We start from the raw sequence: 17,070 nt of genomic DNA, 5'->3' as shown, positions 1-17,070 counted from the left end.
CCCACGTCCTCACATTTGGGGACTGTATGCTGTTCTCAGAACTTCCCACCATGGGGACTGATGCTTTGCGGCAACACACTGTCTTTTTTGTTTCTCTTTGAAGTATGTGGAGGCCTTGCTGCACCTGCTGCTTATTTTGAGAACTTCGGCCAAAGGAAGGCCCCAGAGGCCCCACAGCCTCCTCCTTGCCCTACTGCTCTGAGGATTCTGGTATTCCCATTATAAACCCTCTGTCATGAATTGAATTGTGTCCTCCAAAAATATGTGTATCCATTTGGCTAGGCCATGATTCCCAGTACTGTGTGACTGTCCACCGTTTTGTCATCTGATGTGATTTTCCTATGCGTTGTAAATCCTATCACTATGATGTTGATGAGATGAGATGAGTGGCAGTTATGTTAATGAGACAGGATTCAATCTACAAGATTGGATTGTGTCTCGAGACAATCTCTTTTGAGATATAAAAGAGAGAAGTGAGCAGAAAGACAGGGGGACCTCATACCACCAAGAAACAAGAGCCAGGTCTTTGGACCCGGGGTCCCTGCCCTGAGAAGCTCCTAGTCCAGGAGAAGATTGATGACAAGGACCTTCCTCCAGAGCCAACAGAGAGAGAACACCCTCCTTTGGAGCTGACACCCTGAATTCGGACTTCTAGCCTACTAGACTGCGAAAGAATAAACTTCTGTTTGTTGAAGCCATCCATTTGTGGTATTTCTGTTACAGTAGCACTATATAAGACATCCTTCAAACCTGCAAAGATTTCTGTTGCTCACCAGTGTCTTTCCGTCCGGCTGTCTGCTGTTTTTCTCTCTCTTTTAAGCAGGGCCATAGAGTTGGGGTACTTCTGCAGACAGCAAAAGCACAGACACTTCACGCATGTGTGTGAAATTTCTTCATTTTTATGAGTTGACAACTATTATTTGGATTAAAAACCAAACCAAACCTGTTGCCGTCGAGTCAATTCTGACTCACGGCAGCCCTGTAAGACAGAGTAGAACTGTCCCATAGAGTTTCCAAGGAGTGCCTGGTGGACTTGAACTGCTGACCTTTTGGTTAGCAGAGGTAGCTCTTAACCACTACACCACCAGGGTTTATTATTTGGATCAAGGATCCTTTAGGAAGTGGGCAGGTACATGACAAGTGTCTTAGTTTTCTAGTGCTGCTATAACAGAAATACCATAAGTGGGTGGCTTTAACAAACAAATTTATTTTCTCAAAGTTTAGGAGGCTGGAAGTCCGAATTCAGGGTGCTGGCTGTAGGGGAAGGCTTTCTCTGTCTGCTCTGGAGGAAGGTCCTTGTCTCTTTGAACGTCTGCTCCTGGGCGATCTTCACATGGCTTGGTGTCTCTCTTCCCCCATCTCTGCTTCTTTCACTTTCCTCTTTAATCTCTTTTATATCTCAAAAGAGATTGGCTTAAGACATACCCTACACTAAACCTGTCTCATTCACTTAACAAAGATAACCCATTCCCAAACGGGATTATAACCACAGATATAGGAGTTAAAATGTAGAACACATATTTTTTGGGGACACAATTCAATCCATAACAATGAGTGAGGCCTGCTGGGTGGGGACTGGATGGCACTACTGAACTCCATCCTGCTTGTTGCAAACTTTAAGCAGGAACCATGCCCCAGTGTTAATAAATTTGCGTGTGTTTGTGTGTGTGTGAAATTTCTTCATTTTTATGAATTGAAAACTATTTTTTTTTAAATCTAGAATATTAGGTAGGATAATCTAAACACATCTATGGGTGAAAATCAGCCCATGGTACCCAATTTACGACCTTTGATTGGGGTCTTTCACTTGAAAGTGGGTTATGTGGTAGGAATTATCCCGGGAATCACCTAATTCTCCACTTTCCTCTTTGTGTGTATGGGTGCAGCCCCAATTGTTTGCTAAGCACAGCTGGCTGAGAGAATGTGGGGTGAACCAACAAGAGCAATTCAGGGGAAGCAGAAGACCCGGGTTCCAGTTCAGTTCTGCAAGTAAACAGCTGTGTGGCCTTGCACACATGAATCTCTTGGTTTCAGCATCTTCATAATTCCATAAATCTATGGCTTTGATTTAAATGATTGAATTATATTGTTTTGTTTGTATCTAAAATATATAGACTAGGTACTTAGAGACTCAGACTTAGGCTCACTGTGGAAACAAATTTGATTTATAAGAGTAAGGGGGACCTTTGAAGTGTAATTTTTCTAATGGTTTCCCTAAAAGGAAAGCTAAGTAAAGGTTCATTCTAAAACTAAATGCCACCCCTACTCCCCCAATGGCAAAAGCCATTAGGAATTTTATTTGAAATCTAGGGAAAGTTGATGGAGGCTATGAGGAGAAATATAAAGAATAGTAAGAATAGGCAAGGATGTGGAGAAATTGGAACACTTATTCATTGCTGGTGGGAATATAAAATGGTGCAACCACTTTAGAAAACAGTTTGGCAGTTCCTCAAAATATTAAATACAGAACTACCATAACCCAAACCAAACCGGTTGTCATCAATTCTGATTCATAGCGACCCGATTCACTCCTAGGTATATACCAAACAGAAATGAAAACACAAACACTTGTACGTGAATGTTCATAGCAGCATTGTATATAATGGACAAAAAATGGCAACAATCCAAATGTCTATCAACTGATGAATGGATAACTAAAATATAGTCTATCCATATAGTAGAATATTATTCAGCCATAAAAGTAACAAAGTACTGATATATGCTAAAACATGGATGAACCTTGAAAACATTATGCTAAGTGAAAGAAGCAGGTCACAGCTGACCACATATTGTATGATTCTATTTATATGAAATGTCCACAATGAGAAAATCTATGAAGGCAGAAAATATATTAGTGCTTGCCCAGGGCTCGGGGGAGGGAATAAGGGGTTATTGGAGAGTGACTGCTAATGGGTACATGGTTTTTTTATGGGGTGATAAAAATGTTCTAAAATTGATTATGATGATGGTTGTACAACTCTGGATATACTAACACCCACTAAATTGTACACTTTAAATGGGTGTATTTTATGGTTTGTTAATTACATCTTAATGAAGCTGTTTTTTTTAAAAAAGAATAGTAAGAATAAAAGAATATTTAAATGAAGAGATGAAGAATAAAATGCTAAACAAAGGTCAAAGAGAAATAGGAGGAAAGAATATGACTAGGTTAAGCTATTAATGTATCTTTTTAGAGATATTTTATTTTGAAAGTGCTGCTTTTAGCAGACAAATTGTGATCAGGGAAAGGAATGACTAGCAATAAGAAATAGTGATTTTCATTCTGGGTTGTGGTCCTAAGCAGTAAGTTGTTTTTCTGAGTACTTTTATGTGTGTTTTGAAGCTCAAGCAGGCTGTTACTCTGTTTTTCAGCTCTGTTTGTTTGAATTTCACTGGTTTAAGTTAGTAATGAGGATGCGTTATGGCAAGTGACTTTCATGACATCAGTATCAACAGGGCTGACAAAATTCTGGGAGCCCTGCTAAGCCCCAGTGAGCTGCCCCATGCCTTACAAAATCCAAATTGCAAAACAGGAAGAATGGAGGACTTGCTAGTTTGGTGCTAACTTTTGAGGAGCCCTGCTGGCAGAGTGGTTAAGCTCTCAGGCTGCTAATCAAGAGGTTGGCAGTTTGAATCCACCAGCTATTCCTTGGAAATCCTATGGGGGCAGTTCTACTCTGTCCTATAGAGTCACTATCAGTCAGAATTGACTTGATGGCAATGGGTTTTGGGGGATTCTGTGCTTAAGTGCCAAAGGTAAAAATATTTTGGCAAGAAGTAGTAGTTACTTTAACTCAACTGCAAGGGCAATTTCAGTTGAGTTGAAATCCAGGCCATGCTTTGTCAGATTCTCTAGGAAAAGAGTCACAAACACGATCTGGGAGGTAAAGTAGAAGAGGCTGGGTGGTCAAATGGAGGACTCCTTGTCCCATCTCAAGGGGGGAAGACCCTGATCAGTTCTTGCTGCTTGTTGCTGCTGAGAAGGAAGGGCTAATGTTGCCAAACCAATCTTCTGGTTTTCCAAAAGAAACTGAAGATAATGCATTTTTAAATTGGAAAATCTTCCTTTTTGAATCTTGACATCTAATTAGAATTAAATTTCAACAACAGAATGGGAGAAAATATTTGTAAATCATATATCTGATAAAGGACTTGTATCTAGAATATATAAAGAACTCTTACAACTCAATAATAAAGAGACAAACAACCCAATTACAAAATGGGCAAAGGATATAAATACAGTTTTCCCAAGAGGTTATACAGATGGCCAATAAACACATGAAAAGATGCTCAACATCATTAGCCATCAGGGGAATGCAAATCAAAACCACAATGAGATACTATTTCACTCCCACTAGGATGACTGTAATTAAAAAGACAGAAAATAGTGTTAGTGAGGATGTGGAGAAATAGGAACCCTCATACACTGCTGTGGGAACGTGAAATGTAAAAGTTTGGCAGTTTCTCAGGAGGTTAAATATAGAGTTACTATATGACTCAACAATTCCACTGCTATGTATATACTCAACAGTAGTGAAAACGTATGTCCATGCAAAAACCTGTACATGAATGTTCATAGCAGCATTATTCATAGTATACAAAAAGTGAAAACAACTCACACATGCATAAACTGATGACTGGATAAATAAAATCTGTTATATCCATACAATGGAATATTATTCAGCCATAAAAAGGAAATGAAGTAATGATACATATTACAATGAGGATGAACCTTGAAAATGTGCTAAATGAAAAAAGCCAGTCCGCAAAGACCATATATTGAATGAGTTTATTTATATGAAATGTCCACAGTAGGTAAATCTACAGAGACAGAAAGTAGATTTGTGGTTGCCTAGGGCTGTGGGGATGGGGGGGAATAGGAGAGAATGACTGCTAAAGAGTGTGGAGATTCTTTTTGAAGTAATGAAAGTGTTCTAAAATTGATTATGGTAATGGTTACACAACTCTGTGCCTATACTAAAAACCATTGTACACTTCAAATGAGTGAATTGTATGGTACATGAATTATATCTCTATAAAGCTGTCACAAAAAAAGGATATAGTGAGGGCCACACAAAACGTATCTGCCAGGCTGCCAGCATCAAGTCCTCCTCATAGGACTTGATGATCACTGCATGGTAGGCTTGGAAGGGGTTCATTAAGCTCAATCCTTCAGGAAACCAGATAAGAGGGGACTCTGCCTGTTTCAATGTCACACACCAGAGGGCCAGAACTTCTTTCTTGACCATGACCTCTGGGTCATGCTGCCTTTATCCAAAGCCCAACTTTTAAGACACAGTCAGGAAGGAATTGTGAGAAGTCAACATCATAAACAGCTTGTGAGAAGCCAACATCATAAACATCTATTCCTTTTCCTACAATTTGCAAAGGTTCCCCCAAAGCCTACTTGAGAAGGGGATAAAATATGGTAAAAAGGGATACTGCTTAAAGGAAGAGACAACTGCGACACTTCCCTGAGTCCTTTTTCATATAATATGGGAGGGTTTGTGTATTTCAGAAAATGCTTACTCTGTTTTTGATTCATTTATACTTAGCTCATCAATATGTTGTTTGTGCAAGAACCATTTGATGTCTAAGAAACCCTCTGGGCCTCTTAAAGTTTGCTTTCTTTCTTTATTTATTTGAACCAGAGAACTGAACTTTGCCAAGAGTAAATGGAATTCAGATATCAAAAGGTCTGAGTGTAGTTTTCATTGAACACAAAGGGTGAGTGGATTCTGAACCGAGCCAAATGCATTCTCCCACCCTTAATTTACAGTACATTGTTTTGGCAGACTCCACAATCCTAAAAGTTGGCTTTTCATCTCCCATTCCTTTCTCGGGTGTAGCCACAAGCCTTTTAGTTAATTTTACAAAAAATAAGGAAAGAACTTGGCCATATTATAACAATTTATGAGAGCCTCGCTCATCACTGTTTCTGTAACTATCAGTTTTATTAGAACAAATTGAGATGTTTGAAAACATTAAAATCCTCTGAAGTGGTAGTTTAGTTTGATTTCCTACAAAAATTTCTATGGTTTAGTCTTCTCATCTGGGGGGTTTATCAAAAGGGATGTTGTCCCCCACCCAATAAATGGTAGGACTATCTACTAGTTATTATGTCGAATAGTGGAGGAGTACTATTGCTTGTAGAGTTCAGATTTGGAGGATGGAACAAGTTCTTTCATTGTGTGTTCCAAGGAGAAAGGGTCAGATAAATGATTAGTACTTTGAGTTTCTTTGTAATAAAAAGAATTCTTTTTTTTTTTTGTGTGTGTGTGTGTGTGTGCTTTAGGTGAAAGTTTACAGCTCAAGTTAGTTTCTCATACAAAAATTTATACACACATTGTTACGTGACCCTAGTTGCTATCTCTATAATGTGACTGCACATTCCTCCTTTCCACCCCGGATTTCCTGTGGCCATTCAATCAGCTCCTATCCCTTTCTGTCTTCTCATCTTGTCTCCGGACAGGAGCTGCCCATTCAGTCTCCTGTATCTACTTGAACTAAGAAGCATGCTCTTCACGAGTATCATTTTATGTCTTATAGTCCAGTATATTCTTTGTCTGAAGAGTTGGCTTCGGGAATGGTTTTAGTTCTGGGTTAACAGAGAGTCCAGAGGCCATGTCCTCCGGGGTCCCTCCAGTCTCAGACCATTAAGTCTGATCTTTTTACTAGAATTTGAGTTCTGCACCCTACCTTTCTCCTGTGCTGTCAGGGACTCTCTGTTGTGTTCCCTGTCGTGGCAGTCATTGGTGGTAACCAGGCACCATCTAGTTCTTCTGGTCTCAGGCTGACGAAGTCTTTGGCTTATGTGGCCCCTTTTGTCTCTTGGACTAATATTTTCCTTGTGTCTTTGGTGTTCTTCATTCTTCTTTGCTCCAAGTGGGTTGGGACCAATTGATGCATCTTAGATGGCCACTCGCTAGCTTTAATAAAAATAATTCTTGAATAAAATAGTTGTTTTGTAATCTACCATTTTCATTTATCATTTCATGATTGTCTATATTAAGAAAACAATATCTACTTCATGGAGAAAATTTAATTTTACAGCTGGAACATAACTGATTCAGTAAAGAGTCTTTTCACTGCAAGCAACAGAAAACCCATGTCAAACTGACTTAAATGAAAAAGGGAATTTTTTGGCTGACATCTGAGAAGATCTTGTTTAAGGTGTGGCTAGATTCAGGGCGCAAATAATGTTAGTAGGTTTCTGCTTCTCTTCCTCTCTCTCTGCTCTGCCTTCTGCGGCTTGGTGCCATTCTCATGCTGCATGCAGGGGCAGCAGTTTCAAAGTATATGCATCCAGGTTCTCACCTGGCACAGGAGAGCAAGGCTCTGTTCCAGCACTCATAGTGAAATTCTCATTGCATTGCAATCTCTGAGGCTTTCACTGTGCCTTATGCCTGTGTCACATGATACACCCCTAAAATCCAAGTATTTCACCAGGATAACATAATCTGAGACGAGGGAGAGAGGGAGAGGTGGGTCCCCAGAGGGAAATAGGAAGATGGTTACCAGAAGGAGCATAAATGGATGTTAAAAAACCAAAAAATAAACGCATTGTCATAGAGTCAATTCTGACTCATAGTGACCCTATAGGACAGAGTAGAACTGCCCCATAGGGTTTCCAAGGAGCAGCTGATGGATTCGAACTGCCAGACTTTTGGTTAGTAGCCTGAACTCTTAACCACTGTGACACTAGGGCTCCAAATGGATGTTAGGGGACTAAAATAACAGGTCCATAGTTTATATACTTGTACTTTTAGTACTTGTTTCCATGCACTTAAGGTTTCTATCTACATCTAAGGCCCATCCAGTCTGAATTTGACTGATGAAACTGACTGCCTCCTTCTATCCTCTGCATGGACTAGGAGGTTGAAGTGACCTCTAAGGTCCCTTCCATAGTTAATGCCCTCAGCTGCTGACCAAAAGGTTGGAGGCTCAAGCCCATCCAGAGATGCCTTGGAAGAAAGGCCTGGTGATCTACTTCCAAAAATTCAGCCACTGAAAATCTTATGGCATATAGTTCTACTCTTACACACATGGGGGGCACTATGAGTCAGAATTGATTTGACAACAACTGGTTTTTAACCTTGTGCAAGTGATTAAATCTCTATAGGCCTCAGCTGCCTCAATCAGTACACTGAGGATAATAATAGTACTGCACTCATTGGGTTGCTGTGGGCTAGGCACGTTGTTGTTGTTAGGTGCCATCAAGTTGGTTCTGACTCTTAGAGACCCTATGTATAACAGAATGAAACATTGCCCGGTCCTGTGCCATCCTCTCAATCTTTGCTGTGTTGGAGCCCATTGTTGCAGTCACAGTGTCAATCTATCTTGTCCAGGGTCTTCCTCTTTTTGTTGATCCCCTACTTTACCAAGTATGATGTCCTTCTCCAGGGACTGATCTCTTCAGGTAACATGTCCAAAGTACATGAGATGAAGTCTTGCCATCGTCGTTTCTAAGGAGCATTCTGGCTGCACTTCTTCTAAGACAGACTTGTTTGTTCTTCTGGCAGTCCATGGTACATTTGATATTCTTCATCTACGCCATAATTCAAAGGTATCAATTCTTCTTCTGTCTTCCTTATTCCTTGTCCAGCTTTCACATGCATAGGAGGTGATTGAAAATACCATGGCTTGGGTCAGGCGCTCCTTAGTCCTGAAGGTGACATCTTTGATTTTCAACACTTTAAAGAGGTCTTTTGCAGCAGATTTGCCCCATGCAATACACTGTTTGATTTCTTCACTGCTGCTTCCATGGGCATTGATTGTGGATCCAAGTAAAATGAAATCCTTGACAATTTCAGTATTCTCCATTTATCCTGATGTTGTTTATTGCTCCAGTTGTGAGGATTTTTGTTTTCTTTATGTTGAGGTGTAATCCTCACATCACATAGCACTCAGTAAATATTAGCGTGACTGTTATACATCTTAAAAGATCTGAGGACCACCAGAACCAGGAGAAGAACCTATCAGTCTGGGTCTTTTCATCCTGTGGTGATAATTCTGCTCAACTTCTCCCCGAGGTCTCTTCAAAGAACTTCTAGAGGGGAGGGGAGCTTTGTTGTCCTGCGACAGGAATTCAGATCAGGCTCAGGGAACACAAAGTATTTCTCTTTCTTTCCTAAAGCCAGATGCTGTAAATTCTGAGCCAAGACCTCCTCTCCTAGGCAACGTGATTATGAAATATCTGTCCCTTCAGGTCCCGCCTATCTGTCTCTCTGGTATCAACGTTTCTGTCTTACAACTTCATCTTTCCTACTCTGTCTTAGGTGAGGCCTGGAACCAGTCATTTTATTTACAGTCTCTCTCCTTTAGACTCCTTAAATTTGGGAACAGGAAACAGAAGTCTGCTGTTTTCCAAGGCCACATGTTTTAGTTCTTTCATCCTTTTTCTGCAGGACCTAGTTTATCTAAATGCTCATTGAATAACAACTGGAACTTTGAGTTCTTGCAAGGCAGCAAAACTTATTTGATACAGGTATATGAGGCCTTCACCAAGGTCAAGAAAGAAACCACGTTTACCTTTTAAAAAATGTGGTCATTCTCATTTAGCACCTACTCTGTGCCAGGTGCTGTTCTAAGCAGCAGGGACACAACACTGAACAAGAAAGCCACTTGCTCTTGAGAAATGCACATTCTAGGGGCACACGTTCATGCAGAAAGTATATATTGAGAACTTACTACTTCAGCTATTGTTCAGGTATTGTTTATCATGAAAACAGACACAATCTCTGCACCAGTGGTTATGTTGTGTGTGTGTGTCTGTGTGCGTGGGGAGGCAGAATACAATACACATAAGTAAATCTTTTAGCATGTTAAAAGGTTATAAGTGTTATGGAAAAAAATAGAGCAGGATAAAGGGGATTAGGAATGATGGTGGTGGGGGTTATGATTTTAAACAGGATGGTCAGGGTAGGTCTTGTTAGAGAAGGTGATACTTGAGCGAAGACTGGAAGGCAAGGTGAGGCTAAAGTGAAGAAGGCAGCCTGATATCTGGGGGAAGAACTTTCCAGGCAGAGGAAAGAGGCAAGTAGAAAGGCCCAGAGGCATGAGTATGTCCAGCTTTTTCAAGGACTAGCAAGGCAGTAGGTTTAACTGGAGCAGAATGAGCTAGGTAAGAGTAGTAGGAAAGGAGGTTTATGGGCAGATCATATAGAGCTTTTGTCTTGTGCAAAAAGAGGAACCATTGGGAAGTGCTGAGCAGAGAAGCAACAGGATCTAAGACTTCAAAGGATCCCTCAGGCTGCAGCGTTTAGGCTAGACTGCAGGTGCAGGGTGACAGCAGGGAGGCCAGTCAGGACCATGTGTCATTACCTGGGTGAGGCAGTAGTGATCAATGCCAGAAGGGTGACCGTTGAAGGTAGTGAGAAGTGGTTGATTAACGGATCTATTTTGAAGACAGGGCCAACAGGATTTTCTGGCAGAGTGGATGTAGGTTGTGAAAGAGAAGAGGCAGGATGACTCCAAGATTTTTGGCCTGAGCATCTGAAAGAATGGAGTTGCCACTGACTGAGATGGCCAGATTGATGGAGCACATTTTTGTTTTGGTTCGTTGGATCAGGAGTTCCGTTTTTACACGTTAAGTTTGAACTACTTATTAGTTATCCAAGCGGAGTAGGGAGTTGGATTTTGAGGCTGGCTGGAGAAAAAAATGTGGGAACAGCTCTAAAGCCCCAGGAAGTCAGACCCTCTTCCAAAGCTCGGCGACCCCAGTGATGATCTTTCAGAACCGGCCATGCCTCCCTCCTCCTCCTTCTCCTAAAGGCCGGAACATCCCCGGAACAGCTCGTCGCGCCTCAGCTTCTTCAGCCAGCAAAGCCCTTTTTTCTCCTCTTTGGGAAATGGAGAGAATATTGAACGGAAATGATGACGCGCCGCTGCATGGTGCCATAACCCCCTGCAGGGAAAGAGGCAATGCCCGCTGGGGGGGAAATGCGACGCCCAAGCTCACTTCCCGCGCCTGCAGTCAGGAACCCGCGCCCCGTGGCAACGAAGGTGGGCGGGGCCTGTGGGTGGGCGGGGCCTCGGCGCGCGCACGCCACAGAGGGGGCGTGGCCAGCGGCGGGCCTGCCTGTGCGCGCGCCTGCCAGCTCACCCTACGTCCCTCCTGCCCTTTACAGGCTGATCAGCTGGTCTGCGCTCTCCTGACGTAGGCCTGGGCACGTCACCGCCGAATGGCAGCCTCCAGAAAGCCACCGCGAGTAAGGTGAGGGCAATCTACCGGGCAGCCGGCGTCTGGGCAGCGCGCGACCCTCCAGGGCTGGGCGCTCGGGATGCACCTGGAGGGCATGGACGATCGCTGCGGAAAGGAGGGCCTGCCCGAGTCCGGCGAGACCCGGCTGGCAGGAGCCCCCCGAGCGGGCACAGGGGAGGGAGCCGAGCAGCCGGCAAATTCCGGTTAGTTTCCGGCGGGGCCGCGGGCATCCCTGATTGTCGCAGCCCGGTGACTAGCCGAGTGTGTCCACGGAGCTGCTGCACGCGGCCCGGGGGCCGTGGCCCTCGTCGTCCGCCGGCCGCCTCAGGAAGGCCACGCTGTTGCAGGAAGTTGGCCCCTTCTGACTGCTCCCGGGGGTCCGAGGAGGTGGGCCAGCCCCACCCCTCTTCCCTGAGAAGCTAACGTTTAAGTTACAACCCTGACAATGCTGACACCTGCAATTCACCTTACTGATCTGTCACCGCCACAAAGATAGGCAGTCACGGACCCTCCCCACCCAAATGGTTTCAGAGGCCGAGTAAGGAAATACTTGGGCATATACTGAAAGGAAATCTCACCAATAGCCTTCCTTAGGCACTCCCTGGCACAGGGAGGTGAGAAGGAAATCCCCTAGCCTCACCTTAAACGTATTTCAGACTATTGCCCGCCTTCTCCGCCCCGCCCCCCCGACACCCCGCAACCAGGATGTAATTCTCAGAGCTGCTAACAAGTGGGAGAGTCAGATATGATCAAACTTCACAAAGTCCAGAAGCCAAACGCCCAGGGTCCATGCCCTCCCCACCCCCCGCATCACCAGTTGAGAACGGAATGAACACGCTTGACAGCATGGCTAGGCTCGTTTGCTAAACACAGACCATGCCCTGTGTTTGTGAGTGGACAGATCCCAAGGAGACCCTGACTTGGACTTGGCCTTGTCACACAATATGTTAGGGATGAGCAGAGAACCAGACTTACCTGTGGAAGTGTGTGGTGAGGTGTGGTGAGGTGTAAGAAGTGGCCAGGTGTTGAGGAAGGAGCTGCCTGTTTGTTAAATGCTGGAAATGGGTTCACACAAATGGATTATGATGCACTAGGTTATAGGTAGCCTTTGAGGATCACCATGGTTTTTAGCAGATTCATAGAATCCCAACATTTTAGAGGCAGAAGGGCCTTTAAGCATCAGCTGGTAGAGCTTCTTTACACTTGAGGCCGTATGTGAGTCTGAGAGAGAGGGGATGGCAATTTCCCCAGGCGCTTCCCCTAATGGCAGAATTTGAGTGCCATCCAATATAAAAGTGAGGACTGTTTCAGTTTAGATGGTGGAAACTGAACTCAAAGTGACTTAGGCAAAAAGGGATTGAGTTAGCTTCTCGTGCAGCTGGGACCAGGAGCACAATAATGGCATCAGACTTGGCTCTCTTGTCTGATTTCTTCCGTGTTGGCTTCATTCTCAAGTAGTCTCCTTATGGCAGGTTTGGACAGTTCTAGGTTGTCAACACCAGCAGAAATAGAACTCCCTTTTCCCAGTGGTTAGGCTAGAAGTCCCAGGTCTGATTCTCGCTGGGCTGACTTGAGTCATGTCCATCTCTGAACCAGTGATGGTAGCCAGAGGGATGGATTGACCAGGTCTGGATCCTAGAGCCTGGTAGGTAAGTAGATGAGACGCACCCCAGCCCATGTGGACTGAAAATGGAGACGAGACATTCTCAAAAGGAAAAGCAAGGTGCTCTTATTTAAAAAAAAAAAAAAAAAAAGAAGGGTGAATACTGGGTAGACAAAGACAACTTTGCTCACTGCCCCTGCTTAGGGCTTGTTCTAGTCTACCACCACTCACCTCACTAGGCATGATTGAATATATTGATCCTTGTTTTGCCCCATCCTGAGTGTTAGGCATGTACGACTCTCAGCATGGACTTGGGGTGGGTGCCATCCAGAGTACTGCCAGGATTTCTTTTAAAAAGAGAGAGGGAAAAAGTGTAGTTTATAGTAGTTAGTTCTGTCACAACCATCTTGTACAGAGATTGAACAGGAAGTCCCCTGCACCCATTTTCCCCTTACCCATCTTGTAGCTCATTATGACATTGAGAAGGTGTAGGCTGAAGAACTCCTGGAAAAGGGAAGAACACTGTGCTGGAAGTTGGGAGGTCTGGGCTCTGGTTCTAGCCCTGCCACCAAATAGTTCGGAGACTTTCAGCAGGTTACTTGATCTTTCCGTTCTATTTCTTTGTCTAGAGGAGGGAGTTGAGTTGGATGGTCCCTGGGGTATTTTTCTGGGTCTAATATTCAACAATAGTCCTGCTTCAACTGAGAGCCTGAGACTGTATCTGACCAAGTAAGTAACATGTAGATGGATCTTGGACTCTACAGAGACAAGAGCAGGGCCACCGTGGTGTTCAGCTGCCTGGTGACTCCTTTGATACTGCCAGAAAGGTAAAGGTGGAGGTGATGCTCAGGTAGAGAGCTTGAGTTCACCTGTCAAGAGACTTGGTTTCTGATCTTGAGTTTGCAGCTATTGAGGTGTATGTATGCCCTGTGGTAAGTTATCTTTGTTTTCTCTCCTGTAAAATGGATGGATAGAACTACCTCCCTCCTGCTCTCTAGTGCTGTGTCTGAGCCAGTCACTGGGACTAGTTAACTTAGAATATAAAGAGAAACTGACTTCCTTGGCTCACTATCTTGTACTTACATCTGAAATCAAGAGGGAAATTGGGTGAGAATGTGACTTACATCTCTGTCTAAGAAAAACAGGTGTCTTACTTTTTATAACATATAACAGCTTTATTGAGATCTAATTCACGTACCATATAATTCACCTATTAAAGTATATAATTCAATTGTTTTTAGTATATTCATAAACTTCTGCAGCCATCACTGTGATCAATTTTAGAACATTTTTATCACCCCGTCAAAAAACCCTATACCCATTAGCAGTCACTCCTCATTTTCTCTCAACCCCACCCCAGCTCTAGGCAATTTTCCATCTCTGTGAATTTGCCTATTCTGGACATTTCATATAAGTGGAATCATAAAAAATATATAATTTTTTGTGACTGGCATTTTTCATTTAGCATAGTGTTTCAGGATTCATCTATGTTGTAGCATGTATCAGTACTTCATTTCTTTTTATTGTCAAATAATATTACATTGTATGGATATACTACATTTTTTTATCCACCATCAGTTGATGGACATTTGAATTGTTACAACGTTTTGGATATTATGAGTAATGCTACTACGAACATTTGTGTACAAGTTTTTTTGTGGACATACCTACGAGTGGAATTGTTGGGTCATATGGTAATTTTATGTTTAACCTTTTGAGGAACTGCTAGACTGTTTTACAAAATGGCTACATTGTTTTACATTCCTACCAGCAAGGTATGAGGGTTCTAGTTTCTCTACATCTTTGCCAATACTTGTTATCACCTATCTTTTGGATTATAACTTTCCCACTGAGTTTGAAGTAGTATTTCATTGTGGTTTTGATTTGCATTTCCCTAAGCGCTTGTGGCACAGTGGTTAAGAGTTCCACTGCTAACCAAAAGGTCAACAGTTTGAATCCACCAGCGGCTCCTTGGAAACCCTATGGGGCAGCTCTACTCTGTCCTATAGCATCGCTATGAGTCAGAATTGACTCGATGGCAGTGGGTTTTTTTTTTTTTTGTTTAATTACTGATGATGTTAGCATCTTTTCATGTATATCCTCTTTAGTGAAATGTCTATTCAGATCATTTGCCCATTTGTATATTGCGTTATCTAAGAAATCCTTGCCTAAGCCAATGTCATGAAAATTTATGTCCATGTTTTCTTCTTTTTTATAGTTTAGTTCTTATATTTGTGTCTAAGATCCATTTTGAGTTAATTCTTTTTTTTTATGGTGAGGTAGGGATCCAACTTCATTCTTCTGCCTGTGTATTTCTAGTCATCCCAGCATCACTGGTTGAAGAGGCCTGTCTTTCCTTATTGAATGATCTTGGCACCCTGTTGAAAATCAATTTACTGTAAATCTGATGGTTTGTATCTGCACCCTCAGTTCTATTCCATTGACCTATAAGTCTATCCTTATGGTAGTATCACATAGTCTTAATAACTGTAGCTTTGTAGTAAGTCTGAAATCAAAAGGCGAGTCCTCCAACTGTTCTTTTTCAAGATTGTTATGGCTCTTCTGGGTCCTTTGCATTTCCACATAAATTTTAAGATGAGCTTGGAAATTTCTGCATAGAAGTCAGCTAGAATTTTGATAGGGATTGCACTGAATCTGTAGAACAAGTTGGAGGTTTTTGCCATTTTAACAATATTAAGTATTCCGGTCCATAAACTGAAATGTCTTTCTGTTCATTTAGGTCTTCTTTAATTTCTTTAAACAATATTTTGTACTTATTCCTAAGAATTTTATTATTTCTGATACTATAGTATATGGAATTTTCTTAATTTCATTTTGGATTGTTCATTGCAAGTATATAGAAAGATAACTGATCATGTATCCTGTGTCCTTGCTGAACTTTTGTTTTTTAATTGTGCTTTAGGTGAAGATTTGAAGAGCAAATTAGTTTCTCATTAAACAATTAATACATGTATTGTTTTGTGACATTGGTTGCCAACCCCACGAGGTGTCAACACTCTCTTCTTCTTGACCTTGGGTTCCCCATTTCCATTCATCCAGCTTTCCTGTCCTCTCCTGCCTTCTCATCCTTGCCCCTGGGCTGGTGTGCCCATTTAGTCTTGTATACATGGTTCAGCTACATGTATTGTTTGTTTTATGAGCCTGTCTAATCTTTGGCTGAAGAGTAAACCTCATGAGTGACTTCAGTACTGAGTTAAAAGGGTATCTGGGGGCCATACTCTTGGGCTGTCTCCATCAGACCAGTAAGTCTGGTCTTTTTTGTGAGTTTGAATTTTGTTCTACATTGTTTTCCAGCTCTGCCTGGGACCCTCTATTGTGATCCCTGTCAGGGCAGTCAGTGGTGGTAGCCAGGCACCATCTTGTTGTGCTGGACTCACTCTGGTGGTGGAGGCTGTGGTAGTTGTGGTCCATTAGTCCTTTGGACAAATCTTCCCCTTGTGTCTATAATTTTCTTCATTCTTCCTTGCTCCAGATGGGCTGGGACCGGTAGAGCATCTTAGATGGCTGCTCACAAGCTTTTAAGATTGCAGATGCTACTCACCAAAGTAGGATGTAGAACATTTTCCGTATAAACTGTTATGCCAGTTGAGCTAGATGTCCCTCAAGACCATGGTCCCCAGCCCTCAGCCCAGTAACTCCATCCCCATGGGAGTTTGGTGTGTCTATTAAGCTTCTATGACTTTGCCTTGGTCAAGTTGTGCTGACTTCCCCAGTATTGTGTCCGGCCTTACCCTTCACCAAACTTACCACATATCTAGTGTCTATTTAGTGTTTTTTCCCTCCCCAATCCTTCCACTCTTGTAACCATCAAAGATTGTTTTTTTTTCTGTGTGTAAATCTTTTCATGAGTTTTTATAATAGTGGTCTCATACAGTATTTGTCCTTCTGTGATTGACTTATTTCACTCAGCATAACGCCCTCCAGATCCATCCATGTTGTGAGATGTTTTGCAGAGACATCATAGTTCTTTATCATTGTGTAGTACTCCATTGTGTGTATGTACCATAGTTTGTTTATCCATTCATCTGTTGATGGACACTTAGGTTGTTTCCATCTTTTTGCTGTTGTGAACAATGCTGCAATGAACACCTATTCGTGTGGCGGCTCTTATTTCTCTAGGATATATTCCTAGGAGTGGAATTGCTGGATTCTATGGTATTTCTATTTCTAGCTTTTTAAGGAAGCGCCATATCGTTTTCCAAAGTGGTTGTACCATTTTTCATTGCCACTAGCAGTGCATAAG

The 17,070-nt window shown here is 42.5% G+C and overlaps 1 protein-coding gene across 2 annotated transcripts in view; it reads left to right on the top strand.

Moving 5' to 3' along the window:
* The first annotated feature begins 11,068 nt into the window (after positions 1-11,068).
* The window catches only part of XPNPEP1 (X-prolyl aminopeptidase 1), a 62,806-nt gene continuing 56,804 nt past the window's right edge, over positions 11,069-17,070 (top strand). For both annotated transcript variants that reach the window (XM_023729919.1, XM_004374831.1), the window contains exon 1: positions 11,069-11,215. Coding sequence is in view for 1 of the 2 variants with exons in the window: in XM_004374831.1 (XP_004374888.1) it covers positions 11,184-11,215 (32 nt within the window). In the remaining variant the exon portion in view is untranslated. The remainder of the gene's footprint in view (positions 11,216-17,070) is intronic.

Source organism: Trichechus manatus, unplaced genomic scaffold, assembly GCF_000243295.1.
Source record: "Trichechus manatus latirostris isolate Lorelei unplaced genomic scaffold, TriManLat1.0 scaffold00031, whole genome shotgun sequence".
In the NCBI taxonomy this organism is placed as follows: Eukaryota; Metazoa; Chordata; class Mammalia; order Sirenia; family Trichechidae; genus Trichechus; species Trichechus manatus.
Note: the sequence above shows the minus strand (reverse complement) of the source record. Positions and strands in the feature narration are given on the sequence as shown.